This window comes from Ochotona curzoniae, unplaced genomic scaffold (assembly GCF_017591425.1).
Source record: "Ochotona curzoniae isolate NIBS_2020 unplaced genomic scaffold, NIBS_Ocur_1.0 contig_2699, whole genome shotgun sequence".
NCBI lineage: Eukaryota > Metazoa > Chordata > Mammalia > Lagomorpha > Ochotonidae > Ochotona > Ochotona curzoniae.
The window spans coordinates 7111500-7138638 of NW_024465561.1; the positions used below are offsets into that span (position 1 = coordinate 7111500).

A 27139-nucleotide genomic window follows, 5' to 3' on the forward strand; every position below is an offset into this window, starting at 1 on the left:
TATTAGCACATGAAGATGAAGAGATCAATGAAATGCCTGAAAATGAATTTTAAAATAGTATTACTGAAAAAATGAAAAGCAGAAGGAAGCATTAAGAAAATTCACTCATGACATGAATGAAAAGTTCTTCCATGATTGGAATTTTGAAGAGAAATTAAACTGATATATTAGAAATATGCAAATAAAATACAGTAAAAAGCTTTAATAACAGATTTGATGAGGTAGGATAAAGAATCTCTGAACTAGAAGATAATCCTGGGGGTGGGGGGAAATCTCAGAGAAAAAACAAGAAGAGGAAATGAGTAAATGAAAGTGTCCAATAATCATGTGATATCATCAAGCAATCTTAAATGTCTTGGTAGTGTTTAAGGGCATGGAGAGACTTCATTAGAACATTGCTATTCAGTGAAATAACTGAAAATTACCCTAACATGGAGAAAGGGGCAGCCAAGTACATAAAGCACAGGGAACAATGAGTAAGCATAACCCAGAAAAGATTTTCACCACAGCACCTTTAGTCCAAGTGGTAGCGTCCAATTATGATAATAAAAGATGATTCCAAAGTTTATCTCCCCAGATTGCAAACCAAAATCAAAGCAAAATTTCCACCCTTTGGAGAGTTTTCCTTGCAGGATCCTGCTGATAAGGGAGGAAAATAGGTTTCAAGAGAAAAGGGTTGAAAAGCAAATAAATAAAACGAAAATAATCTGGGAAGGTAGATTAGACTACCCTTCCACTGTCAGGTAAATTACTTTCTAAGGGAGAAGAAGGCTTAATAATTACCTTGGCTGACCTCTGGACCTTCTGGCTTCCTTCAAACCTAAACACAGACCATGGCCATTCCTCAGGTTCTGCAGTGCAGACGCTGGCTATCAGCAAGACTCGCAGGTCCTCCGGCAGTGCAAGCTCAAGGAGAAAGGTAAGGCAGATGGGGCGATAGGGAAGCTGGTTGCTGTCAGACGGGGCTATGGACAGAGAATTCACTCACATGACCGTCTTCTAATTAGACTTGGAAGTGATTTTTTTCCTCAGCAATGTTCTTCAACCACAGCAGCAATAAACTTGTGTGTGTAATTCATGAGGGGGAACCTTAATCTTTTTTTTTAATATAGGATTTTTTATTGCATTTGTGTTAAGAGAAGGATTTGTAAGGAAAAAAAAAATTCCTTCCTTGGAATGCCTTCTGCTAAGTAAAGCATTCCAGTAAGCTGCTAGACAGTTGTACTTTGGAAAACAATGAAGTTGGCACCTGAAGAAAGCATCATGTTCCAGCCCGTCCTAGCTGAGGACTGCGAGCCAGAGCAAGCACAGCCCAGGGACAGCACAAGCCCCGGAGCTCTGGAAAGATCTGGAAGCTGGGGCTTCTCTCCCCCATCCTCACCTGGGCCTGAACAGTCTGGGGCAGTTCAAAATCCTCATAGACAAAACAGAATTAACAGATGAATTTGTTGTAAACCCATGCATGGTTTGTTTTCCATTGAAGGCATTTTCAGGAGCCTCATGGGCATAGGTTACTGGAGGAGAAGGGGGCACCAAAATAAACTTATCTTCTCAGGAAATGTTTCCATGGATTTTTTGAAAGCATCTTCATGTTAATGACATTTTCATGTCTGGGGCTGAGCAGATTGTCACCAGTTAAGAAACTGGTGGTGTTTGAGCAGAGCCAAGCAGGAAACAGCACCATGGGGCTGCCATGTGTACATGGTCTGCCTTGGATGGGTCAAGACCCTACCTGTGCCTCATTTACAGTCTCTGGAGCTGACAGGAGCACGAAATGGGGGAGACTGGCCCCAGAAAACGCCGAGAGGATGAGAAATCCATCCAGAGTGATGAGCCCAAGACCACAAGTCTCCAAAAAGAGGTAAGGACATCTGGTTCCCAGCAGACCCTTCCCAGGCTGGGAGTAGGGGAGTGGGGGGGAAGTTATCTGACTGTGCAGCAGTGGGCTGAGTTCTGCAGTGGTCCCCAGAGGTGGGTGGTTTGCTCTGTCCAATACATCTCTAAGTGAATAATCCTCTTTCTTCTTGTTGGGAACTCAGCATGACCTTTTGAACTTCATACATGCAGATGTTTAGTTCATGTGCACACTAGCTAAGCACCTAGAGGGCCTCTATTTGGTCAGAGGATTAGGCTTAGGGAGCTTGTGATGGTTGGGGTCCCCACTGTGACACCTGGCTAAATGTGAGTCCTCTCAGGTGTGCATGTCTGACAGGCAAGGAATTATGAGGTCTGCTAGCACAGCCAGCCTGACACAGGACAGGGATGCACAGTCTGCACTAGAGCCTGGCAAGAACCTAGGGCTGTTTGGGGCCTGGAAGGAAGGGGTACTTTCAGGCTGGGATGGTGGCACAAAGGCACCCAGGGCTCTACCCTGTGTCAGTCTCCATGTGGGACAACATCAGGGGCCAGACATGGAGGGACAGGAAGACTCCCAGCTCACAGGATGAGGGGAGGAGGGCCCAGGACATGCATAAAACAAACGCAGAGCTGAGGGAAAGCTTCAAGGGTAGGATGAGCTGGGGATGTGGGCGGGACACCAGGCAGTGTTGGAGACAGGGACAGAGGACAGGGAGCAGGATGGCCCTGGGGCTTGAGCAGGGGATGGCGGGGCTGGTTGGTCTGGTGTCCTGGGACATGGGCAGCACCCTCCCTCCCCACCAATCTCAGACCTGTTTCCAGCGATGTCCTCTGGGACCCCTGGAGGTCCACCAGCAGAGCACAGCTGAACAAATCCCCACCCTGTGCTAGGGCAGTTCTAAGGTGAATGCAGACCTGGGCAACTCAGACTCAGCAGTGCCTCAGCAGGAGGGAGGTTTCTGGGTAGACATCTGGGAGCCAAACCTTGGCCTCTGAGGAAGGCTGAGGATGGGAAGTGGATGATGCTCCCTGGGACCCTGCTTGGGTGTTCCAGGAGTCCTGTGTGGCCAGTCCACTGCCAGGGTCTTCCCCTCCTACTGAGATCTTCCCTGGTTGGCCTGGGGCTGAGGACATTGGGCCTGATGCTGAGAGCAGGAACTTGGGTCAGGCACAACTTACATACCACAAAATGCATACAGCTATAGTGTTCAGGTCAGTGAGCTTTGACAAACTACAGCATCTCAGCATGTTCTCTTTCCCCGACTCAAGGCAGGCCCCCAGCCCTAAATTTCCATTACTGCAGCTTTGTTTGTCTGCTGTTAAACTTCATAGGAATACAATCCTATGTGTGGATCTGAGCTGGGTTTTGCTTCAGAAAATGGCAACTGAGAAAATTCTTGATTCTCCAGAGTTTCTGTCCCTAAGAGGCCTGATTTGCCTGTCCCTATGTGGCACCTCTGGCCAGGATTCCAGGCTCTGATTTAATCTTTCCTTTCCTTGAGTGCTTTCCTCTGCCCAGCAAGAGGTGCATCTGGAGAGCTTTTCTTTAGTGCCTAGATCTGCTAAACCCCTACATAACACCCGATGTTTCAGTTAGGGATGTGCTACCACAACTAGTTCTGTCCTGGCTGGCTATATAACTAATGTTTGTAACTTAACATTTGGTGTTTAGTTTCCACCTCTGTAGGATGGAGTGATATTGAGTACTCAGTACTTGGGGTTAGGGCTGGCATGAGGTACTGTGGGTTAAGTTGCCACTGCAATGCCTGCATCCTATTTGAGCACCTGTTTGAGTTACGGGTGTTCTACTTCAATTCAGATCCTGCTAATGCACCTGAAAAAGCACTTGAGGACGGCACAAGTGCTTGGGCCACTGCCATCCATGTGGGAGACCCACATTGAATTCTAGGGTACTGTTTTCATCCTGGCCCAGCTTTGTTCATTACTGCCATTTGAGGAGTAAACCAGCAGATGGTACATTTCTATCTCTCTGCCTTTCAAATAAATCATGTTTTTAAAATATGCAGGACTGTCATGGGGATTAATTGGTTAAGTACTATTATTCAAAGTAAGCTTTCTTCCCCATACTTTCTTTTTATTTTTAATTTGAAAGAGTAACTCAGAGAAGGAGAAACAGACATAGAAATATTCCATGGGCTACGGGATGGCCACTCCCCAGATGGTCAACAAAGCCAGGGCTGAGCCAGGCTGAAGCCAGGAGTCAGGGTGGCAAGGACCCAAGCAGTAGGATATCCTCTGCTGATTTTCCCAGAAACATCAGCAGCAAGCTGGATTGGAAGTACAGCAGCAGAGACTTGAGCCAGTGTCCTTCTTTGAGCTGGTATCACAGGTGGTGGCTTTACCCACTAAGCCATATTGCTGGCCCTACTTAATATTTCTCTTCTCCAGGAACAGTTCTTGTTATCACTGTAGCAGCACAGACTACAGGTGCCTAGGCATTGGACATGAGATCAGTTGGGTTGAACATAGGTCCCAGTGGCAACATGGACCAACCTCTCCTGTCCTTCCATTCCAGTTGGGCCTGTTCAGCGGCACCTGCATCATTGTGGGCACCATCATCGGCTCTGGGATCTTCATCTCCCCTAAGTCTGTGCTCAGAAACACGGAAGCAGTGGGACCATGTCTCATCCTCTGGACAGTCTGTGGGGTCCTTGCAACACTGGGTAATGGATGCTGCTCCTTGTGCCCTCTCCTGGGTTTCCTTTCTGTGGGCCTGTGTAGGCAGGGGTCAGGCTCAAAGACCAAGAACCCAACCATGTGGTTGTCAGGAGGGAGAGGACCATGGTGGACCAGCATGAGCATGGCCCCATACCTTGGGGGAGGATGGCTACATGTGCCAAGGCAAACATTTCTCACCAGGGGGCTGGAGACCTTTCCTCTGTGTGTTCCAGGGGCCCTGTGCTTTGCGGAGCTTGGCACGATGATCACCAAGTCAGGGGGTGAGTATCCCTACCTGATGGAGGCCTTTGGCCCCATCCCTGCCTACCTCTTCTCCTGGACCAGCCTGGTGGTCATGAAGCCTTCGTCCTTTGCCATCATCTGCCTCAGCTTCTCCGAATACGTGGCTGCACCCTTCTACTCAGGCTGCGAGCCTCCCCAGGTTGTGGTGAAATTCCTGGCTGCTGCAGCCATCTGTGAGTACACATGCCTGGCATCTGGGCAGGCCTGACACACGGAGACTCTGATCTTGGGTCTTCCAATGAACAGAGGTTCAGTGTGGGGCTGGAGTCTGGGTGGGGGTGTATTATGGGCAGAAAATGGGCAGGATTGGCTCCTGGCAGTAGCCAGTGCTCTATGCTGAGTAGCCGCATGCATCTCAGGGGCTGCAGGCTGGGGTGTTTGCAGGTAACATTATCTTTCCAGGCAGCCTGGCTGGGTGGCCAGGACCATCAGTTGCATGCCTTAAAAAAAAAAAATCCCTCTGTCAGTATGCATAATGGGAAGGGGAGAGGAGAGCATAGAGGAGGCTCCCAGCAGGGCAAGCGCAGAGCACCGACCTCCTTTGACTTTCTCCAGTGGTCATCACAACAGTGAACTCGCTAAGTGTGCGGCTGGGCAGTTACGTGCAGAACTTCTTCACAGCAGCCAAGCTGGTAATCGTGGCCATCATCATCGTCAGTGGGATCGTCCTACTGGCCCAAGGTGACAAGCATTGGGATGGGTGGGTAGGGCCCACCACACAGACACATTGCCTCTGTGTGTCTGGAAGGCAGCCTGACAGGCGAGCAGCAGAATTTTTGCGTTCTGGCTTACCCAAGCTTATTTAGTAACCAGAGATTATGAAAAGTTCCCTCCTTTTATACAGAGATAAGTGCAAAGTTGAGCTGGGCTCAGCTGACACGTGCCCTGTGCACTCTGGCTCAATTACAGGAAACACAAGGAATTTTGAGCAGTCTTTTGAGGGCGCAAAAATCTCTGTGGGAGCCATCAGTCTGGCATTGTACAATGGACTCTGGGCCTACGACGGTTGGTAAGTTTAGCACTCCTCAGATGTAAGTCAGGCAGGGGCTCCTTTTGACCAAATTTACTTCTCATGGCAAAAGTAGACATCTGCCTTCGCACTTCCGCTGGCCTCAGAGTCACTTTCAGGCTTCCCTATGTGACTCACCCACTCCTTATTTTTGTGTTGCCATGGACCTCCAGAGACATCTGCACTTCCCCAGTTCTGGTTGTGGTGTCCTGTGGACAGGCAGCCTAGGGGCCCTGACACAATCCTTGCCAGGCTAATTCCAGAGGAGCTGGCTTAGAGGCAGCCACAGCTGCCTGCTCACTTGCCAAGACCAAGAACATCCAAGGGCAGTTGTATTTCACCCTGGAGATTCTTGATGAGATTGTGTTCATGTGCCTTAAGAAGCCATCCTGGCCACTCATCAGGCTGGTGTTTCCTTCTGAGAAGCATTTGGAGACAAAGAATCTTCCATTTTGTTCAAAGCACCTGGAAACTGCCATTGGTGTGGATCATGGTAGAGTCCTGAGCCACACTGTCTCTGGGGCTTTCCAGAACTTTCCCTGGAATTCCTTCAGGAGAATTTTCCATAGGGGAAAGCATCTTGAATGAGGCCAACATCTAGTGTGTCATTTTTCTAAAAAGTACATTGTTTTTTCACTGCTGTGAGGAAATGCCTGCAGCTGGGTAAGTATGAAGAGAAGAGCTTTATGTAGTTGTGGAGGTTCAAGGACAGAGGACTTGGCCCCTGTGAGGACCTCATGGTGATGGCATTGCTATGGTGGATGCTACATCTTGAGGCAGGAAGAGGGTGGTGGGGATGAATCCTCCATCATGCAAGCGCCTTAGCAAAGAAAAAGGCAGTCATGTTTCTTTGCTTTCTGCAGGAATCAGCTCAATTACATCACAGAAGAACTGAGAAACCCCTTCAGGTAGGAGAGCTGCATTGGGAGCAGCTCAAGAGGAGATGAAGGAACGGCAGCCATTGTCCCTCAGTCTCTGGTGGGGAGGAGAGCTACTTGTCTCCTCCCTCAGTCTCCTGAGCCTTGTGAGGTGGCGGCCCTGGGCTCAGGGCAGTGGCTGCTAAAGGAGTGGTGGTGGTAGAGGACCCCAGACCTTGATTTCTGGGTGGTTTGTCTTCCACAACTGGCGAGTCCCTGAGGGAGGCGCGTTCTGCCTGAGAAATGCCCCAGGCTCTGGGCCCTGGCGTGGGACAGCGCAGGAGGGCGGCCCGGGAGGCCGAGGGAAGGACATGATGGCCAGCTGACAACCACGTGTCCCACCGGCCCCCAGAAACCTGCCGCTGGCCATCATCATCGGGATCACACTGGTGACTGTGAGTTACATCCTCATCAACATCGCCTACTTCACGGTCATGACGCCCACGGAGCTGCTGCAGTCGCAGGCCGTGGCCGTGGTGAGTGGGGAGCCTGAGCGGCCGGAAGGGTAGCTGCGCAGGCGCAGGCGCAGGCGCAGGCGCCATGGGGCTGTTCTGGGTGAGGGCGGAAGTGCGTCATGGCCTTGGGCGGGGCGCGGGAGCTGCAGCCCGAGGGCGTGTGGCGTGGCTGGTGTGGTGTGTGAGGGGCGAGGGGCGTGAGGGGTGGAGGTGGGGTGTGTGTGGATGGCGGGTCAGGGCTGGGGCACTGCTGGGGTCAGGGAGTGGAGAGCAGCTGGGCACTGGGGCTGAGGCCTTGTGCAGAGAGCAGTGAGGGAAGCGGGAGGCCGGGATGGGGAGGTGGCCAGGTGGTCACCAGGAGTGAGAGTTTTTGGTGGTCGTGGCAGGAGTGTCGGGATTCAGCAGTGGGGCCTCGCATGACGTGTGTGAGTGCGACAGAGTTGTGCCTTCAGTGTCCGTGTTGCTTCCTTCCCAGACCTATGGGGACCGCGTCCTCTACCCAGCCTCGTGGATTGTCCCAGTGTTTGTGGCGTTTTCAACCATTGGTGCTGCTAACGGGGCCTGCTTCACAGCGGGCAGGTAGGAACCCTTGGCTTAACACCACAGGGGTGTGTGTGTGGGGGGGCAGCTGAGCACACCACACACGGGAGGACACGAGCAGCTGCACCCCTGACACCCCTCCTCCTGGCTGTGGCAAAGGTGAGGCCGGACCCACAGGCTGGCATGGCTGGGTGTGTCCCCGGGTGGAGCTATAGCTGTGGCCTGAGGGTGCAGGGCTGCCGCCTGTGGAGCTGGTAGGAGGGAGTGCTGGGGCGCTGCTAGCCTTGCCAGAGCAGCAGGGCAGTGATGCAGGGCCGGTGGGCTTTACACCATGGACTTCTTCTATCATAGTTTTTACTTGATGGGATCCCCGGAGCATAAAAATAAAGCCACACCACTCCAGCAATCTAGGAAGGCCAAAGAGTAAATGTTTGAGGCCTTGTTTGTGCTCCTGCAGCCCGCCTTTGCCATACTGAGCTGGAAGCAGTTGTGCTAATTAATGGTCAGCACAACCTGACTGACAGGTGTATATGCTAAGCCTCTCACTTGAACTTGGCAGAATTATCAGAGGCATCCTGGGCCACAGGCTGATGTCATGTAATGAACTAGATCCTCCAGGCACGCTAGCGTGGCTTTGTTCCTGCAAAGCCGACTGGAGTGACTGCTCATGTAGGTGTCTGCCCTGCAGCCCAGGGTTCCACCTGGACCCCGCTTTGAGTGATGCTTAGCAAAGTTATCCGTTGAACAGGATAACACGCCCACCGAGAATCATTCTACAGCCAAAGCAGGTGTGTTTAGTGTTGTTTTTCAAAAGGCTTGTCCATATTGTTGGCCTGTGTACAGGAATAGCATTCTGGGGTGCAATGAGGTGTTTCCATGCTGAACAGAACTAGTCTGTCAACACATACTGTTTCTTTGTGATAGCATTTAACATTTACACATTTAACAAAGTTCACTCTTTTGATTCTGAAATTTGACATACATGCTAGGTTTTTAAGAACTGTTGGAAAAACGTGCTGTCATGAATAAAACCACACATGGATTTCAATTCTTTGTGAATCAAGACAACTGTTTCTTGAGGTTTCAAAGGCCAGCAGCCAGGAACTTTATCTAGGTTTTCTGTGTGGGTACAGGAGCCCAGGCACTCGAGCCATCCATCTTACTGTGCTTTTTCCCGGTGCATTAGCAGGAAGTTGGTTTAGAGTAGAGCAGCCAGTGCTAAATATAAAAATGAAAATAGACACGAGACAGCTGAATAGTACCCTATAGCCATTTTAAGGTTTATATACAGCTGGTTGTGTATCTACTAAAATTGAGATGTCAAGGAAGTAGTTACAGGATGTGGTTAAGTACTTGCATTTTCTAACATATTGGTCACTCAATACCATGTTAATTAACTTCATGATGTTGTAAATTTCCATGTTTCTTCCTGTTGTTGAAGTTGTTGTGTAGTGACTTTTCATTGGAGGGGATGATATTCTGCCAGCTCTACTTTCAAACCAAGGATGGTCTCCCAATGAAACTGTGGAATTTATCTGGATGATAAGATGCTGGACTCTGCATGGTCCATGCCCGCAGTGAAGGAATCATGACTGGCTATGAAATGTACTGCTGTAACTATATGGAGGAATTCAGTATGGGGAGAGGGCTTGGGGATGGGTTGGGGGAAATCCCAGAGCCCATGAAACTGTGTCATAAAATGGAATTAAAAAAACAAGTAGAGCAGCCAGGACTTGAAGTAGAACCCAGATGGGATGCTGGGGCTGCAGGTGGTGGCTTTATCCTCTACATTATGGCACTGGCCCCCGCAAAATTTATGCTTTAAGTCCTATTCCCACAGTCTTTTTAATATGTCTCCACGTGTGACATATTATAATTAACCTTGGTCAGGGCTGTGCCACAGTGTGGGAATGCTGGGTCTGCCATTCCATGGATGTGGACTACCATTTACTTGAGACATCGTCAGTCAGATGTATTCTACATGCCTATATTTTTATGTTACTGAAAATGACAGTGGCTCATTTTAAGTATATAAAAATACACCTTTAATAGCCCTACTGAGGTATAAATACCACTCTTAGTAATTGTGCAGCTGTTGTTTGAGCAAATTTATTAAGCTATGTAAACATGATCACAATTAATTCCAGAGCATTTCCATCAGCCCAAAAGCTCCCTCAAGCCCCATCAGGTCACCCCTGTAGTGTTGGGCATCCACTGATCTCCATTCCATCTCAATGGAGTGATCTGTTTGCAGCAGATTTAAAAACATACTAAAACGCATACACACAGAGAGAGACAGAGAGACAGAGAGAAAGCATTGTAATGGTCAGGGCTGTGCCAAGTTGAATTCAGTAGCTTGGGACTCCATCCCAATTTCCCACATGGCTGGCAGGTGCTCAGGTACCTGGGCCATTATCTGCTGATTTCACAGTCACATTACATAGATCAAAAGTGGAACATCCAGGACTTGAACCAGCGCTCTGATAAGGGATACTGGCATGATAGCAGCTCAGCTCACTGTGCCACAATGTTAACCCTGTTTTTTATATTTTTTTTATCATCCTTTTGTGATCACATCTGAGAACCTTTGCCCAGTCCAAGGTTTGTGAAGTCTGCCCCTACACTCCCTCAGACATTATAGGTTTAGTGCTCCCATTTACATATGTGAACTATTACAAGGTAAATGCGGAGTTTCGTACTTATGCAGCATGGGGATGGGCCAAGGGCTTGTGTTATACAGATTTATGTTGTGTATACACTTTTAAGTTTTATTTGAAATGTCAGGGGCAGGTCTCTTCTCCCTGTTTGATCACTCTCCAAATGCTCCCAAAATCCAGGGTAGGTGGGCCAAAGCTGGAAGCCGGAAATTCCATCCAGGTCTCCCACATGGATGGCAGAGACCATAGGACTTAGTTGCTGTGTTCTCAGGTGCCTTAGCAGGAATCTGAATCAGAAGTGGCATGGTTGGTACCAGCCCTCCCAATATGGGATGCCAGTGTTATAGGTGATGGCTTAATCTGATGCCCCACAACACTAGTCCCTGTTGTAAACCATTTGTAGGGAGTCAAATCTGTAAAATTGCCTTCATGGAGTCTGGATTTCCTATCTCAAATACACAAACCTTCTTCCATTCATTCAATAATATACTTAGCTAGCATTTTACTGTCACTCTTCCATCAATGCGAGATATAATTTGATGTGAAACACAAGTTTTACTCTCCTTTATCCAAGCCTTTACCTGTTGTCACAATCCTATTTATTGAACTGGCCATTAATGCCCTCTCTGGTTTGAAATGCCATTATCATTCCCCCATACATCTGGTACACTTTGTTTCATTGATGTCTTGTGCAGTTACCACATTTCTTTAGAAGTTTTAAAAGCTTTAGTAATATAGTATCTGGCATTCATGCTCCTGTGTCAGACTTCGCTTGGTCTGCTTAGCTTTCCAGATGTGTTTATCATAGCCAATTCCAAAAATCTTACTAACATTAGAAAAATTTATTTGAGAGGCAGACAGATAGGAACAACAATCTTCCATTCCCTGGTTTTCTCCCCAAATCGTGCCCTAGCCAAGGCTTGGCCACACTATGGCTGAGAGCCGGGAACGCAATCCAGGTTTCCTGTGTGGTAGCGGGGACCCCTGTACTTGAGCCCTCATTTATTTCCTCTGAGAATGCACAGCAGCAGGAAACTGGACTCAGAGCAGAGCCAGGACTCCAGCCCTGGCACTCCGTGTGGGATGCGGGCATCCCGAGCAGTGTCTTAACCACTGTGTCAGACACTCATGCCTGATTCCATGAAAACAAACAAACAAACAAACCCTTTAACAGGGAGAGGGTGGAAGGTGAGGTGGAGTAAGGGAGTGAGGCAGGGAGTGTGTGTTTGTGTGTGTGTACATGTGTGTGTGTGTGAGAGAGAGAGAGAGAGAGAGAGAGAATAAATAAGAACTCTTCAATCTGCTGATTCACTCATCAAACGGCATAACAGCTCAGAGTGATCCAGGTTGAACCAGGAGCCAGGAACTTCATCTAGGCCTTCTGTATGAGTGATAGGGGCCCAGATACTTGGTCCATCTTCATTATTTTCCCAGGCAAATTAGCAGGAAGCTGGACTGGAAATAGAGTAATTGTGACTGCACTTACATGGGCTGCTAGCATCGCAAATGGTGATTAACTCAGCACTCCCCTCACTGCCATTGGATTATGGAGAAATGACGAAATTTACAGTTTTACAGCGTCATCTTGAGCCCAAATCTTCTTCCATCAATTCCCTTTCTGTTTAATGGTCTTTTTCTGGGGTTAATTTTATTTCAAAAATTCAAGTGTGCAGTTCTAAATGGATGAATCTTATTGGCCTGTGTGTTCCTGCCTTATAACTTTATTGCATTATAGTCAGAATATGAAATATTTATGTTATTCTTCAGAAGTTTTAAAACTTTGGATGGGCATTGTGGCAGAGCAGGTTAAGCTATCACTTGTAATGCCTGTACAGTGTTACAGTGCCAGTTTAAATCCTGGCTGCTTAGTTAACTTTTAGTTGAACTCTCTTCTAATGTACCTGGGAAGCAATGGAAGATTGCTCAAATACTTGGGTCTCTGCCACCCATGTTGGTGGGAGATCCTGATGAAACCCCTGGCTCTTGGTTTTTCAGATCATTTAAGGAGTGAAACAGTGGATACAAGATCAATCCTTCTGCTGTTCAAAAAAACAACAAAAACAAAACAAGTTGGCATCCGTCACTAGGTGGCATGTCACTGATGTGTAAACAAGCTGCTGCCTGCAATGCCAGCATTCCATGTGGGCACTGGTTTTTGTCTTGGCTGCTGCTCTTGCATTCCAGCCCTTTGTAAAGCAGGCCCAGGTGTGTTTTTCCTCCCAGTCAGGTGGGAGACCTGGATGGAACCCTGGGTCCCAACTTAGGCCTGAACCAGCCCAGGCTGTTTGGCTACTTGGGAATGAACCAGTAGGTGGCAGCTCTGCCACTCCACCTTTCAAATGTATCATCCAACAAAATTTTTAAAACACCAAATGTTGTGGATGTGTGAAAATTTTGTTTTCTATGGCTTTGGAAATAATGTGCCTTCTATAGTTGTTTGCTTATTTTTTAAATCAATTTTTAAAGATTTATTTATTTATTTGAAAGAGTTAGGGAGGGAGGGAGAAACAGGGGCAGATCTTTTATCTGCTGGTTTGCTCCCCAAATGGCCACAACAGCCAGCTGGACTAATCCAAAGCCAGGAGTCAAGAGCTTTTGCTGGGTCTCTCAGGTGGACTCAAGGGCCCTTGCATTTAGGCCATCCTCTGCTGCTTTCCCAGGTGCATTAGCAGGTGCTGGATGGGAACTGGAGTGGCCGGGACACAATCTAGTGCTGGATGGGATGCTGGCGTTGCTGGTGGCGGTTGACCTACTACACAACAATGCGAGCCCCCGTTATTAAGCTTTCTTATTTATACTGTTCAAATCCTCCACTGCAATAGCAGTTTTGCATTTTTGTTGTCACTTCTTGGCCTTTGGGCTAAGATCAAGTGCATTTTGTCATCTGTTTCAAAGGCTCTTTTTTTTTTAAGATTTATTTATTTTTTTTTTATTGGAAAGGCAGACATACAGAGAGGAGGAAAGACAGAGAGGAAGATCCTCCGTCTGATGGTTCACTCCCCAAGCAGCCGCAACTGCTGTAGGTGAACCAATCCAAAGCCAGGAGCCAGGAACCTCTTCCGGGTCTCCCACGCAGGTTGAGGGTCTCAAGACCCTGAGACATCACCAACTGCTTTCCCAGGCCACAAGCAGGGAGCTGGATGGGAAGCAGAGCCGCCGGGATTAGAACTGGCTCCCACATGGGATCCTGGTGCTTGCAAGGCAAGGACCCTAACCACTATGCCACCACACCAGGCCCTTAAAGGCTCTGGTTATATTTTATTCTGTGGATGATTCCTCTTGTGAGCAGGACTGTCCCTCTCTCTAAAGCCTTAGAACGTGTGATGCTGGCACTGGGGCGTGGCTGTATTTGGGTTATTTTTGCTCGTGTGTTCTCTCCTTTATTCCCAGCCTTTACGTGTCATCGGGCTTGGTTACATTTCTTTCTGTTTGCATTGAATTTGATTACTGGTGTAGTTTAACTTCTCTTCTTGGTTTATTAAAAACAAACAAATAAATCTTATCCCGAGTTATGGCCATCCAAGTTTCCTTAGTTCCCCTGGTCCCCTCCCCATATTTTTTTCTGGCATGGAGGAACGTGTCCATTCTTTTAGTGATGACCCAGTATCTGACATCACTACCCAGTTGTGTTTCTGCTTTCATACTCTGCAGTATTATCAGCTCTGCCTGGTTTATAATAAGCCCATGCCTCCAAAAGCTCATCAGTACCTAACGAAACCACACCCACCCACCCACCCACCCACCCACCCAGGACTTGTGCACACATCAGCACTGGCCTGTGTTTCCTTAACATGGCTGCTTGAAATCAGCTCTCTGTGTTGTTTCTTTTCTGTGTTGGAGAAGACTCAGGGGTGAACGTCTCAGTTCATCTAAAAATGTCTTTAATGCCACTGTCATTAATGCTAATTAACTTTAGAGTTCAGATCAGAAAATGTTTTGTTTTTCAATTTAGACAATTTTTTCATTATCTCTGCAATTATTCTTGGTCTTGATTCTGCGCTTCATCTTTTGTTTTGTTTTGTTTTGTTTTGTTTTAAAGACTTATTTTTTTAAAAAGATTTATTTTTATTATTTTTTTTATTGGAAAGGCGGATATATAGAGAGGAGAGACAGAGAGGAAGATCTTCCGTCCGATGATTCACTCCCCAAGTGAGCGCAACGGCCGATGCTATGCCGATCCGAAGCCAGGAGCCTCTTCCGGGTCTCCCACGCGGGTGCAGGGTCCCAAAGCTTTGGTCCGTCCTCTACTGCTCTCCCGGGCCACAGGCAGGGAGCTGGATGGGAAGCGGGGCTGCCGGGATTAGAACCGGCGCCCATATGGGATCCCGGGCGTGCAAGGCGAGGACCTTAACCACTGTTCCATCGTGCTGGGCCTGCTTCATCTTTTTTAAAAAGATTTATATTATTATTATCTTTTGTTGGAAAGTCAGATCTACAGAGAGGAGGAGAGACAGAAAGGAAGATCTTCCATCCACTGATTTCATTCCCCAAGTGGCTGCAACAGCTGGATCTGCACTGATCTGAACCCAGGAACCTGGAGCCTCTTCCAGTCTCCCATACAGGTGCAGGCCACACGCAGGGAGCTGGATGGGAAATAGGACACTGGGATTAGAACTGGAGCCCATATGGGATCATGGTGCATTCAAGGCAAGAACTTTCACTGCTAGGCTATTGCATTGGGCCCTGTACTTCATCTTTTAAATTCAGTGGCCCAGAAGTTCTTCTTTCTTCATGATGCTTACCACAGGGTATGTCTGTAGAACTGGGCTCAGGTTGAAGGCTATTTCCCAGTGTGGTCAAAGCTCTGCATTTTCAATTTGCCTTTCCTCAGTGTATTACAGCCTAATTTCTCATCTCTCTGGGCTTTGGATCCAGGGTCCAACTTATTTTCACTGTTTTCTAATTGAAATTTTAATTATACTGAATATTTTAAAGAAATTCTGTTTAGGTCGTCTTCTTTTTTTTTTTTTTTTCTCTTTTCCATGATGCTCATCATCTACTGAAAGGCAGGGTGGGCTAGCAAAGGCAGACGTCCACATTCTGTCATAGTTCACTCCCCAAATGCCAGTAGCAGCTGAGGCTGGCCCAGGGCGGGAAGGCCTGTGCCCTGGGGTCCCTGCTGCTGGCCCTGCAGTGTAGCAGCGGGCACTCAGTGGGCACTCTGACGTAGGCTGGGGTACCCCACCAGTACTACTCCTTGAAGGTTTTAAGCAGTCTTCCACATTGCTGGATAATTAACAATTCTAGAGGGAACCAAGAGGAGACGATCTGAAGACTTTTGAGAAATATCAGTTCTATCTGCCCGGGTTTGACAAATAAGGCTGGTTCTGTTTCTGCTCCTGCCGAGCACTGAGGCCCCAGGGCCTTTGCCTCCCAGCACGTTTGTTTCTGCTGCAGTAGAAGTTCCAAGCATCTCCAGGGTCTCCCAACTGCCCTTCTTCCTGCTTGGGTGACCTTGTTGCCAAGTTGCAGTCCTCTTCCCAGCTGGCCTTCGGAACATGGTCAGGCTGCCTTGCAGTCCGCCTCTCTGTAGCTTTGGAGTGGGACTTTGGACTCTTTCTGAAGGACAGTTGGGGCAGCTTCTCATTGCCGGATGCTTGTTTTTCAGACTCGCTTACGTGGCTGCCCGGGAAGGCCACATGCTCAAAGTGCTGTCTTACATTAGTGTCAGGCGCCTAACTCCAGCCCCTTCCATCATCTTTTATGTAAGTATGGCTTCTGCACAACACCACCTTAAGGGCAGGGGGCCCCTTAGGTTTGGATGGTTACATAGAGTGCATTGCTAAGCCCAAGTTCCGGTACTTCTTGATTTGGAAATCCCAAGGCAGTTCACTGTGCCTGAGTTCCTCCATGTCTGTGAAAGCAGCAGTCCTTCTGCACATGTGCCTCTGTTCTGTGTTCATGTCACAAACTCCCCAAGGGACCGCCGGCCCCCAGGAGGAGAAGATGCGTTTTAGTAGGTAAGACAGTGACAGCCAGCCTTTTTCTCAGGCTGCAGAGAACAGACCCCACAGCCAAGTCAAGTTTAACCCCTGCTGTGTTGGCATACAGGAAGTCTTTCTCAGGCTAGTGGTCAGTCTCCTGTGAAGTGGTAAGGGCAGTGGTTTTATGCACTAATAACCTAAAATTCATTCTTCTTTCTGCCAGGGAATCATGGCAACCATTTATATCATTCCTGGAGACATTAACTCACTAGTCAATTATTTCAGTTTTGCTGCATGGTTGTTTTATGGCATGACAGTTCTAGGACTCATTGTGATGAGGTTTACGAAGAAAGAACTGGAAAGGCCGATCAAGGTAAGCAGAGTGCCCAAGGTCACGAGCAGCTGTTTCCCTATGGTGACTTAGTCAGAGGGGATGAAGTGCAGGCCCAGGGAGTGTCTTCTGCTTCCAGCATGCTGCTTCTCGGGATTACCACATTTGAGGGCCTGCCCAACCCTGCCCAGAACCAGGCCTGTGCGAGCAGCCCCTCTCAGCCCATGTCTGCTGTCTGGGGCTCCTCCTTCCCTCTTCTTGTTGGGCTGGTGTGACTACACCAAAGGGCAGGCAGCAGAATTTGTGGTTTTCTACTTAAATTAAGAGATCTTGTTTGCCTTTGAAGAGCCCATGGTGCATGATGAGGCAAGATCAGGGATTAAGTAACCAGGAAGAGGAGGAGGACATTTTGGGGCTTGGTCTCAGCAAGTCTGACTTGCTACCTCACTGGTGCTGCATGTTGACCAGCACCCAGGCTGTGGGGTGGTCGGGGACAGACAGCTGCCTGCCTCCACCTCCACTGAGCAGGCAGAGCTACTGGGCTAGCGAAGGGGAAACCCCAGAGCCCACCTCTGTCCAAACACAGCAAGGGAGCTGGACTGGAAGCGGAGCACCTTTCCTGCAGGCATCTGTGGAACTTGTTGTGTGTGTTGCACCATGTTATTTACTATTGTTTTTGTTGTAAAGTTGAGAACTTTGAGGTGGGTTTTTTTTTTTTTTGATGCATTATGGTTTTCCCATTTAAAATATGGAAATACTGCCATTGGGAGTGTTTTCCCACTATATGCCACTCTTTTAAAATTTTTTAATTTATTTTTTAAAAAGATTTTATTTTTATTATAAAGTGAGATATACAGAGAGGAGGAGAGACAGGAAGGAAGATCTTCCGTCCGATGATTCACTCCTCAAGTGAGCATAACAGCTGGTACTGCGCCGATCCGAAGCCGGGAAGCCAGGAACTTCCTCTGGGTCTCTCACACATGTGCAGGGTCCCACACATGTGCTTTAGGCCATCCTTGACTGCTTTCCCAGGCCACGAGCAGGGAGCTGGATGGGAAGTGGAGCTGCTGGGATTAGAACCGGTGCCCATATGGGATCCCAGTGCATTCAAGGTGAGGACTTTAGCCGCTAGGCCATGCCACCGGGCCCTGTATGTCACTCTTTAGGGCAGAAGATTAACGGTAAGTAGAAGTTGTATGTTTACAGAAATACAGGTACCGCATAGGAATGGAGAATTTACCAGTTCTGTGAATAAACTGGCTTGTTAGATTTAAAAGGACTTAACTTGGCTGTGAAAGAGATCTTTTGCAAGCAGATCCATAAAGCTGTAGAAAACCAAAGTAAAAAGGCAAAACAGGAGCAGGCAAATTAATCCTCAGAAAACAAGGCGAGATCCTCGGACAGGCACTCGGGCCCGTAGCATCGCCAAGACAAAGCCAGCTCACTCAGCAACACAAGGTCTCAGGGAAGAGGGAACCCCTACACCTGACCATCCAGCTCTGCGCCTGTGCTTCAAAGCAGAGTCTGCAAAACATGGCAAGGAGCAGAGAATGCACCACAGCAGGTGATCAGTCAGCCCTCCTCCTACCAGCTTGGAGCCAGGCATTCCAGGAGGAAAGGAGACCCAAGACCCAAAAAGCATTACAAGGTATGGGATCAAACTCTAACCCCACTAGAGGAGGCACCTTTTCAAGACATCACTGTCAAATGACCATCTTTAACGCCACCAAGAAAAATTTGGTAACATTGTCTGTAATGCAACAAAACAGAAAGTGAAGATGATAGACCTTTGGGACCAAGAAGGAGTAAGAACTGCCAGTACACACGTTCCTCAGCTAAGGAGACCGAGGCCCTAAGGACACAGTTTCATGGCACTCTGAAGAATCTCATCACATTGCATACTTATATTAATGAAAACAAAAAAGGGCCACTCAGAAACAATACAGAAACCCAAAAGGAGGAAAAATAATGAATGTAAGAGTGAGAACACTTGAAGGCGTGAGACAGACACACAATGAGTAGTAAGCAGTCGGTCTAGCTCTTAGAAGTTTTCCTTCAGTGATCTGGAATAGGCTGCGAAAATCTGAGTTTTAAAATTTTCCAGTAAGTTACTTGAAAGTAAAAAGCTGGTGGAAAAAAAGCAACTTAAAGACAAGTTTATTTTGGTACAAGAAGATTTTTGAAATCCACACTAATGTGGGGTCTTCAGAAAGTTTATGGAAAATAGATATTAAGAAAAAGCACTGAGTTCAAAGATTTTTTGCATCAAAATTTTTCCTTTGAATTTTCCTAGAAAATAACATTTCATCTGCTTTTTCAAAGGTATGTGTATGGGGCTCAGCCCGGTAGCCTGGTGGCTAAATCCTCACCTTGCATGTGCCAGGATCCTATATGGCACCAGTTCATGTCTCAGCTGATCCACATCTGATCCAGCTCCCTGCTTGTGGCCTGGGAAAGCAGTGGAGGACAGCCCAAAGCCTAGGGACCCTGCACCCACGTGGGAGAGTGGGCAGAAGCTCCTGGCTTCAGATGAGAACAGCTCAGCTCTGGCCTTTGCAGTCATTTGGGGAGTGAACCAGAGGATGGAAATTCTTTATCTCTTGTCTCTTCTCTCTTAATCTGCCTTTCCAATTAAAACAAAAAAAAAACTCTAAAAATTATTTATATGGCGTTGTTCAGGGGTTGTCTTAAGATTTACAAAATGACGTCCTGTGTTGTGGAGATTATTTCTCCATTTTCATTTATAGTATGCTTGGGTTAACTCCTCACCTCTGGGATTCTTTTATTGACTTTCAGCTTATTTTTACAGAGTATAAATTGATACCAATCCTACCGAGATTGCGTAATCTCCCTTGGGAATAATGAATGATACAAACATGTTGAATCTTAAACAGAATCCAATTACTTAAAAAAAAAGAAAAGGTATTTTTAAATCTTACATAGCTTTTGCAAAAGATGCTGAGGGTAAAAAAATTCGTAGTTAACTGTTTAATTCATGGTGGGTAAAATGCATTACACAGATTTACCTATGGGGGAAAAATATTAGAAACAGTTCCACAAATGTGAACGCTAAAGCAAATTACACGCACATGAATGATAAGCAGGAGTTCACTCAGCATGCTCACTCATTCACAAGTTACGGTGCTGATTCACAAATAAGATGTAAATTGCTTTGTAAATCTGAGTGGAGAAAACTTACGATTTATATTCTGGAAGTAATAATGGAAAAAAATTAAAATTTGCCTTAAAAATAAAGCACATTAAAAACAGATTAAGGAAACCTTTCCAGGTGATAATCCTCCCCAAAATGCTAACATCCTTAACTGAAACAATTCCAACTTTGCTTCGGCAAGAGAACACATACCCGACTTGCAACAGAAAACACTTCTTGCCCATCAGATGGCAAAACATATCGACCATGGACTCCTCTGGGGAGTCAGGGGCGTCCTGGCCCTTTCCCATGATAGCGGAATAGGAAGAGTCTGGCCACGCTGTGGGGTGGTTTGGCAGAAGCTCACAAAATTGTGCAAGCATTTATTCTTTGGCCCATCCCCCAAATCTCAGAGCCACACTTAGCAGAAATATGAAACGCATACAAGTTTATTCATCAAAACAGTAATTTTGATAGCCATAGGTTCAACATAATCCAAATGTTAGCAGGAGACAGACTCAAAATGGTGCATCAGCAGTAGAAAATGGATGCTTAATTACTTTGTCTTACTAAATTATCTCTGGAATGATACTACCAGATAACAGAATGTACAAAACTGCCATTTGCTGTATTTTAATCATCAGTGGAAGGTGAATATGTAAGTTCTCAAAAAGGTGGAATGAGGCAAATCATGTGAAAAAAATTACATTTTAAATAAATGTTAAAAAGGGGAACAGTAAATCCTTAAGATTAAAAACAAATGAAGCTTTCTGTATAACAAGCAGTTGGTACAGCCCTGAAAAAAGTAAGTATTAGGGTTACACACTGCTCTTGAGGCTAAAAAAGAATTACAAAGTACCCTGAATGTCAAACTACTACCAGCAGTGTTAGCGCTCTAGTTCCTTAGGGATTTGTTGCAGAGATATTATAGAACAAAAGAACTAATTGAGTTAAATGTTTTAGGAAACAAGATTTTTCAGATGACAAGACAGTATAAGAAACATGTAATCTTAGAACAAAAATAGATAATGCTGCAGTGGATTTGAAAAAACTTCCCTTCTTGATAAAAGATTAGTCCTTGTCCTTGCAAAAACAGCAGCAGATACTTCACTCCCTGCATAATGATCTTTAAATGCCATTTCCTACTAAAAGGAAACAAAGTTCACTGGAGAGAGGGAGGAATCCAGGGCTGCCACCTCCTATCATGCCAGGAAGCCAGCAGAGCGTCCTGGGAGCAGCAGTGACAGGACAGGCTGACTTCACACAGAGTGTGACAGGGAGCTGAAGGGCCAGTGAATCTCATCTGGGTCAGCCCTGCAAGTCCCAAGGCCCCAGCTCATCCTGAAAATGAAGAAGCAAGCATTTACCCTGCCTTTCCTGCACAAGTTCAATACAGAATCACCAAGTAGTTGAAGAAATGTTTCATTACACAATTTCAGATCATGACGTCTGGAAGGGTGACTCCTTTGCAACCCTTGGTGAAATAATAGGACAGTGGTGATTGGTAGGTGCTAAAAACCATTCAAAACTTTACTCTTGGTTTAGGAGGATGAAGTTAATGGGGGTAATTTATAATGGTGGGACTGGACTGCTTTCCTTCTCTTAAGCCCAAACCTTAGTCATTTCAAAGAGTGAGAATCAGGTATCATGTGCTTGTACTGACTGCTCTACTGTGGAGTATTCATGCCTCCAAATCTAGCTACTGGCGTACAAGGAATAGGGAAGAGAGAGGCACCAGGGGGACCCAATCACACAGAGCTAGAATTAGACACCACAGAAAAGACAAATCCCTCAGTTCCTTTATACAAAGGAGGCATGAGAATAACATTTAAAAAATTCACCATCAGGGAAAAGGTGGAGCAGATGAAGTGAGAGTGAGAGAACGACATCAAGGTGACTGAAATTGGAGAGGGTTACACGCGTTCACGACACCGTTTGTAGCAGCCATGCTGCTTTCTTAGTGAAAAGCTCCAGGAGGAGGACGGGTGTGTGCAGCCACGGCCTGACCCCTTACTGTTTGGCTTGCAGGTGCCCATCGTCATCCCCATCCTGGTGACTCTCATAGCCGTGTTTCTGGTCCTGGCCCCAATCATCACGGAACCTGCATGGGAGTATCTCTACTGTGTGTTGTTTATCCTGAGCGGCCTCATCTTTTACTTCCTCTTTGTCTACCACAAGTTTGCATGGGCCCAGAAAATCTCAAGTAAGTATCACAGGGCAGTTGTGTTGTTGAAGCACGGGCAGGCAGAGCATCCCACACCCTCAGCTGCCCTTCCTGATCCTAGCTGGCCCCTCTGCATGGCCTCTCACAGAGCACACTGCCCTTCAGGAAGGCCAGGCCTGGACCCATGATCGAGTCTAGCAAGCAGGAAGGGAAGGCATTTTAAGGTGTTTGAGAGACGGCAACAGAGGGTCACCTCCAGATGCCTAGGATTGGCCTAGGTCTCCCACATGGGTGGCAGACCCACAGTTACGCTCTGCCTGCTGCCTCCCGGGGTGTGGGTGAGCAGGAAGCCGGAGTCTGGAGCCAGAGGCAGAGGAGCCCAGCCACCACCGTGGGACAATGGGTATCTGATCTGCTAGGCTCAACACCCACTCCCCAGGTCCCTTAAAATGCATGCAAATGCAAAACTTGCCATCTTGTCCTCTGTCAAGTGCAGTGCAGTCATGTTGCATGCTTTCAGCATCCCCGTCCATCTCCAGAGCCCCATGTTGTTCTTCCTGGCAAACACACGTAGCAGCTGAGAGCTCAGTGCCATTCCGGATAGCACACAGTGACAGAGGCTGGACTGGGAGAGAGTGACAGGTGCCTGGGCTGTGCATATCACACTCTGCTCCACACAGCAGTCCTCATTTGCATCTTCTTTACATACACTTTTAATATGTTTATTGGTGATGTTTATTTTGTTGATTGTGCTGCGTAGGACCGAGGGTTAAGAAAAAGTGGGTATGATCATTATTTGCTAATTTTCTATTTTTCCTGTATCTGGGGAAGGAGGGGAGACAAGGGGACAAGTCATATTCACCTCCCAACCACCCCAGCACCCTGGGATGGGGAACAGCTACCCGCTGTCAACCCAGGGCCCCAGTGTAGTGCATGGGCTGAGGGTTCGTGGTTTTGATAGTTCTGAAATGGTGTGAATCTCACCAATCCAAGGATGAGCAAATCCTTCCAGTGTCCATGAGGTGACACAGTCCACCTTTGTCCTGTTGCCGTCATCATTTGGCTGGGGTAGTTGTGCAGTTTGCTTTGATCTCCTTCCTCTGTGATGGCGCCAGGAATCCTCTGCAGGCTACCACGGGCTGCCTTACCCTCCTTGTGCTTTCAGGCCTCAATTCCATTGCTCCGACTTTTCCATTGAAGAGGATATGTTTTCACAAATGGACCCAGGTCAGGCATCTCAGGCCCTGTCGGAACTTCTGCCCTTGGGGTTCACGGACCTGGCACCCATCACACTCAGACTGGCATGGCTTGTCTCACCTTGGCATCCACCAGCATGTGCTTCAACCTGGTTCTTTGCAGCCTGCCATACCCCGTGCCAGCTCCTAATACTGGGTGTTGCAGCCTAGCCTGGCCTAGACCTAATGTGGACTGGCTGGTGTTGCGGCCCTACTTGGCCTGGCCTGCACCTCATCCTGGTTCTCAGATCTGCCAGCGGATATTATGAACTGGTACATCCTGGCCTGCCCCCAGACCTGACCTACCTGTATGCTGGCGAGCACTGCAACCTGACCTGGTTTGGGCTGCTGCTTGCCTTGGTTCTTGTGCTTACCTGCAGGAACTGCATCCTAACAAGCTCCTCTATCAGATCTCCTCTCAGTGGCAGATCCCATGCATGCCAGTGGGTCCTTGGCCCAGGTTGGCTTTGTCTACCTCTTTCCCTGGCAGGGACAGTATTCTTGCCCAACCAGCCAACGCCCTTTCAGGTTCTTGCTGTTGGGTGTTGCAGCCCAGCCACACCTGGTCCACACCTCTGGGTCTGCACCGCTCTGCCATGGTTTGGCAGGAACCAAGACCTAGCCTATTCCATCCTACATCCACCTTGGCTCTTGCGAGCAGCAGTGGGTGCTGGAGTCTAGTCCAGTCTGGTGCTTTCCAGACCCAGTCCACATCCATGCCGATGGAGACTGCAGCCATGTCCAGCACAGCACAATGCCCCCATTCTGGCTGTCAAGCTCAGTGCCGGGAACCCCAACTTAGCTGGGGTGACCGTTTACCTCCCTAACCAGGCCTGTCTCCATCCACAGATCTTGCACATGCCAGCAGAGATCGCAGTTTCACAGCAGTGAACCCACTTACCCCCCACAACATATTCTGCCCCCAGGCCTAATTCTCCCGTGTGTTGGTTAGTGTCATGATCTAGCCTAACATTACCCACCCCTGTGTAACTCCCTCTGGTAAGTCCTGTGATCTAGCCCTGCCAGTTAGGCCTCCAGCTTTACTGTGTGCCAGTGAGTGGTATTCAGTGTTGGTCACTGATAACTACCTGACCTCAGGTCTCCTATGCGTGCTTCGGTCTGATCATTAAAGGTTCTGCTGCTCCCCTCTCCAAGTCTCATCCCCCTTAGTAACCTGCAAATACAGTGGCCTTGTCTGTGGAGGTCCCTCACTAATCATTCGTCACCTGGACATGAACCCTCAGGTCCTTACTTGCCCTCACTTGTGCCAGGTCCCAGATCCCATGTAAGCCCACACCCTCAAGGCTCCGGAGCATACTGCCAGGTGGCCCAAGAGCTTGGCCCAATTTGAATGCCACCGCCAACGCAAGGTGCAAGGGACAAGACGACCTTGGGGCGGCTCCATATATGAGGTTGCTACTCTGCATGGTTTTTTTTTTTAATTTTTAAAGATTTATTTTTATTGCAAAGTCAGATATATACAGAGAGGAGGAGAGACAGGGAGGAATATCCTCCGTCCTATGGTTCACTCCCCAAGTGACTGCAACCGACAGTGCTGTGCGCCAGTCTGAAGCCAGGAGCCAGGAACTTCTTCCAGGTCTCCCACATGGGTGCAGGGTCCCAAGACCCTGGGCCATCCTCAACTGCCTTTGCAGGCCACAGGCAGTGAGCTGGATGGGAAGTGGAGCCGCTGGGATTAGAACCGGCGTGCATATGGGATCCCTGTGCTTTCAAGGCGAGGACTTTAGCCGCTAGGCCATTGCGCCAGGCCCAACCCTGCGTTTATTTTTAAGAGCCTTTTTTTTTTTTTTTGGCATATTTTTTCCTAATTGGAAAGTAGAGACCAAGATCTCCCAGCCACTGGTGGGCCAGGCCGAAGCCAAGAGCCCAGGGCTCAGCATGGCTCTCCCACAGGGGAAGTGACTCATACCATTGAGGCATCACTTGCTCCCTCAGGGTGTGCATTAACAAAGCTGGGTGCAAAGTGTGGCAAAGGATGCAGGTGCCATAAATGGCATCTTACCACTGTACCAGATGCTTGCCCACATTGTATAAAAGCTTCAGTAAGCAAGCCACATTGACTTCTAAAGAGCCATTTTTTTTTTGCAAGGTGCTCAAAGAGACTGAGCTACATCTGTTTTCATAAATGTCTGTTACACATGCAGTTTCTGTCAAGCACAATAGAAATCAGCTGCAAGAAACCATACTCCTAAAAGCCTGTGCAGGCATCTGAGCATCCCCACCAATGGGAGCTCCTGGACGATGGGAACTGGACCGGGCACAGTGGAATCCCGGATGCAGCACGTGGCTGGCCTCTGACAGAGCTTGCCTCAGCAGGGTAGAGCAGACACCCCATGCAGGCACTCCTGTGCACGCTGTGTGTGGTGCATAGGTCAGAGAGCGTACCAGGGCAGGTAGAGTGACACTCACCAGAGGGGGGAGATGAATGAGCCTCACAACTGGCCAGCCAGGCCTGAGACTGCCCGAGGCGTTCTTGGCACCCTGGCATGTTCCAGGTCCTTCCCACCTCCATTTCTGGCTGTGAGATCTTGTGCCATCACCTAGCTGGCAGGGGTGATTTCATGCTGGCTAAAACAAGGTCAACAAAAGCAAAGTATGGTTATGTCATTTCCACCAAGTACTCTTGCCCTTCCTGAAACAGTCTCTCCTCCTGATCTGAACCCTGCACTGACTTGGGGCAAGGCTGTGCACACTCCTGCCCAAGGGAAAGATAGGATATTGGTGTGACAAAGGTGGCCATTTTACTCATTTGTTCTAAAATGAACCTGGATTTGATCATGACGGACACTCTGACCAGGATGACACTGCAGTTTAATGACAAAGCCTATCCTTCCAAGTTTACACTATTGAACAAGCTCCTCCCTACCAAAGGTGGTAGGAAGCTAAGGTAACTAAAAACAATGAGCGACCTTACTTTTTAAACGAAATTAAGCTTTGGTGACTGAGACTGCTGGAATGACTGACGTATCTATATGTTACTGAGCCTCATTTTTCCTAGACTGTAAATAGTTTAGTGGCAATAAAATACGCAGTAGGCTTCTAGGAAAAACCTTAGCTCCAAGAGCCAGTGTGGCTATTGTGAGGGCCTTGAATAACCCACAGGCAGCCATCCTCAAAGCAATGACAAGATGCTGTGAAGAAAGGGAGCCTGTGTGCCATGCCCATGACCCCACCTGCGGCAGAAAGAGCTGCAGGGTCTTAGGCGGTACGTGACCAGGGAGTACCCAGCTTCCCAGACAGCCCGTCTAATCAACTTGTCCTCTGCCTTCTGTTCCAGAGCCAGTCACCATGCACCTTCAGATGCTCTTGGAAGCCGTGCCGCCAGAGAAGGACACTTAGTGACAACTCTGTCCCTTGTAGCCAAGTCAAAACTGTGATGTGTTTACTTTTGTAATCAGTATTTGTGCTTATGTTCTCCTGATTTTTAAAAAAAGAAATGTATTAAGATGGGTTTTTTGCTTTTTTTTTTTTTTTTGCTGTCTTTATAAAATCTAATTGGCTGGGGTGTGTGCCATGTGTGCCGACGCTAGCAGGTGGAGCCATGGCATAGGGGACAATCAAGAACACAAACTGGCAGATCAGAACTGACTGCCAGTGCCTGCCTGGGCCACTGCACATTCCTGTGAATAAAGATGTTCCTGAGACCCCATGGGCAGCAAGCACTGTTCCTGATAGGACTCAGTGGTGGTTCTGCAGGGCCTGTGTGCTCCCAGGCTCACCTCCATCATGTTCTGCATTGTCACACCCCCAGCAGCCCTCACTGGACCCACCAGAAAGGGTGGGAAGTGGAACTTCATGTTGCAGTGGCGCCTGGAGAAGACACTGTGCAACACACTCCTGTTGAACACTGGCATTTTATTGCTAACACTGCACAACAGACCTCCCAACCACAGACG

At 47.9% G+C, this 27139-nt stretch overlaps 1 protein-coding gene across 1 annotated transcript; it reads left to right on the forward strand.

The window, feature by feature from the left end:
* The first annotated feature begins 1774 nt into the window (after nucleotides 1–1774).
* Nucleotides 1775–26690, forward strand: LOC121153907 (b(0,+)-type amino acid transporter 1-like). Its single transcript, XM_040976675.1, has 12 exons — nucleotides 1775–1861; nucleotides 4394–4541; nucleotides 4770–5012; nucleotides 5395–5520; nucleotides 5749–5848; nucleotides 6712–6756; nucleotides 7118–7241; nucleotides 7696–7799; nucleotides 16026–16122; nucleotides 16565–16714; nucleotides 21852–22026; nucleotides 26521–26690. Exons 1-12 carry the CDS (start codon nucleotides 1775–1777, stop codon nucleotides 26580–26582), a joined length of 1461 nt encoding a protein of 486 aa, XP_040832609.1. The 3' UTR covers nucleotides 26583–26690.
* The last annotated feature ends 449 nt before the right edge of the window (nucleotides 26691–27139 follow it).

Excerpts from the sequence above, each read along its gene's own strand:
- LOC121153907 (XM_040976675.1), top strand. The coding sequence starts at position 1,775 with ATGGGGGAGACTGGCCCCAGAAAACGCCGAGAGGATGAGAAATCCATC. Across the intron at positions 7,800-16,025 it reads GCCTGCTTCACAGCGGGCAG|ACTCGCTTACGTGGCTGCCC; the intron begins GTAGGAACCCTT and ends CTTGTTTTTCAG. Across the intron at positions 16,715-21,851 it reads AACTGGAAAGGCCGATCAAG|GTGCCCATCGTCATCCCCAT; the intron begins GTAAGCAGAGTG and ends TTTGGCTTGCAG.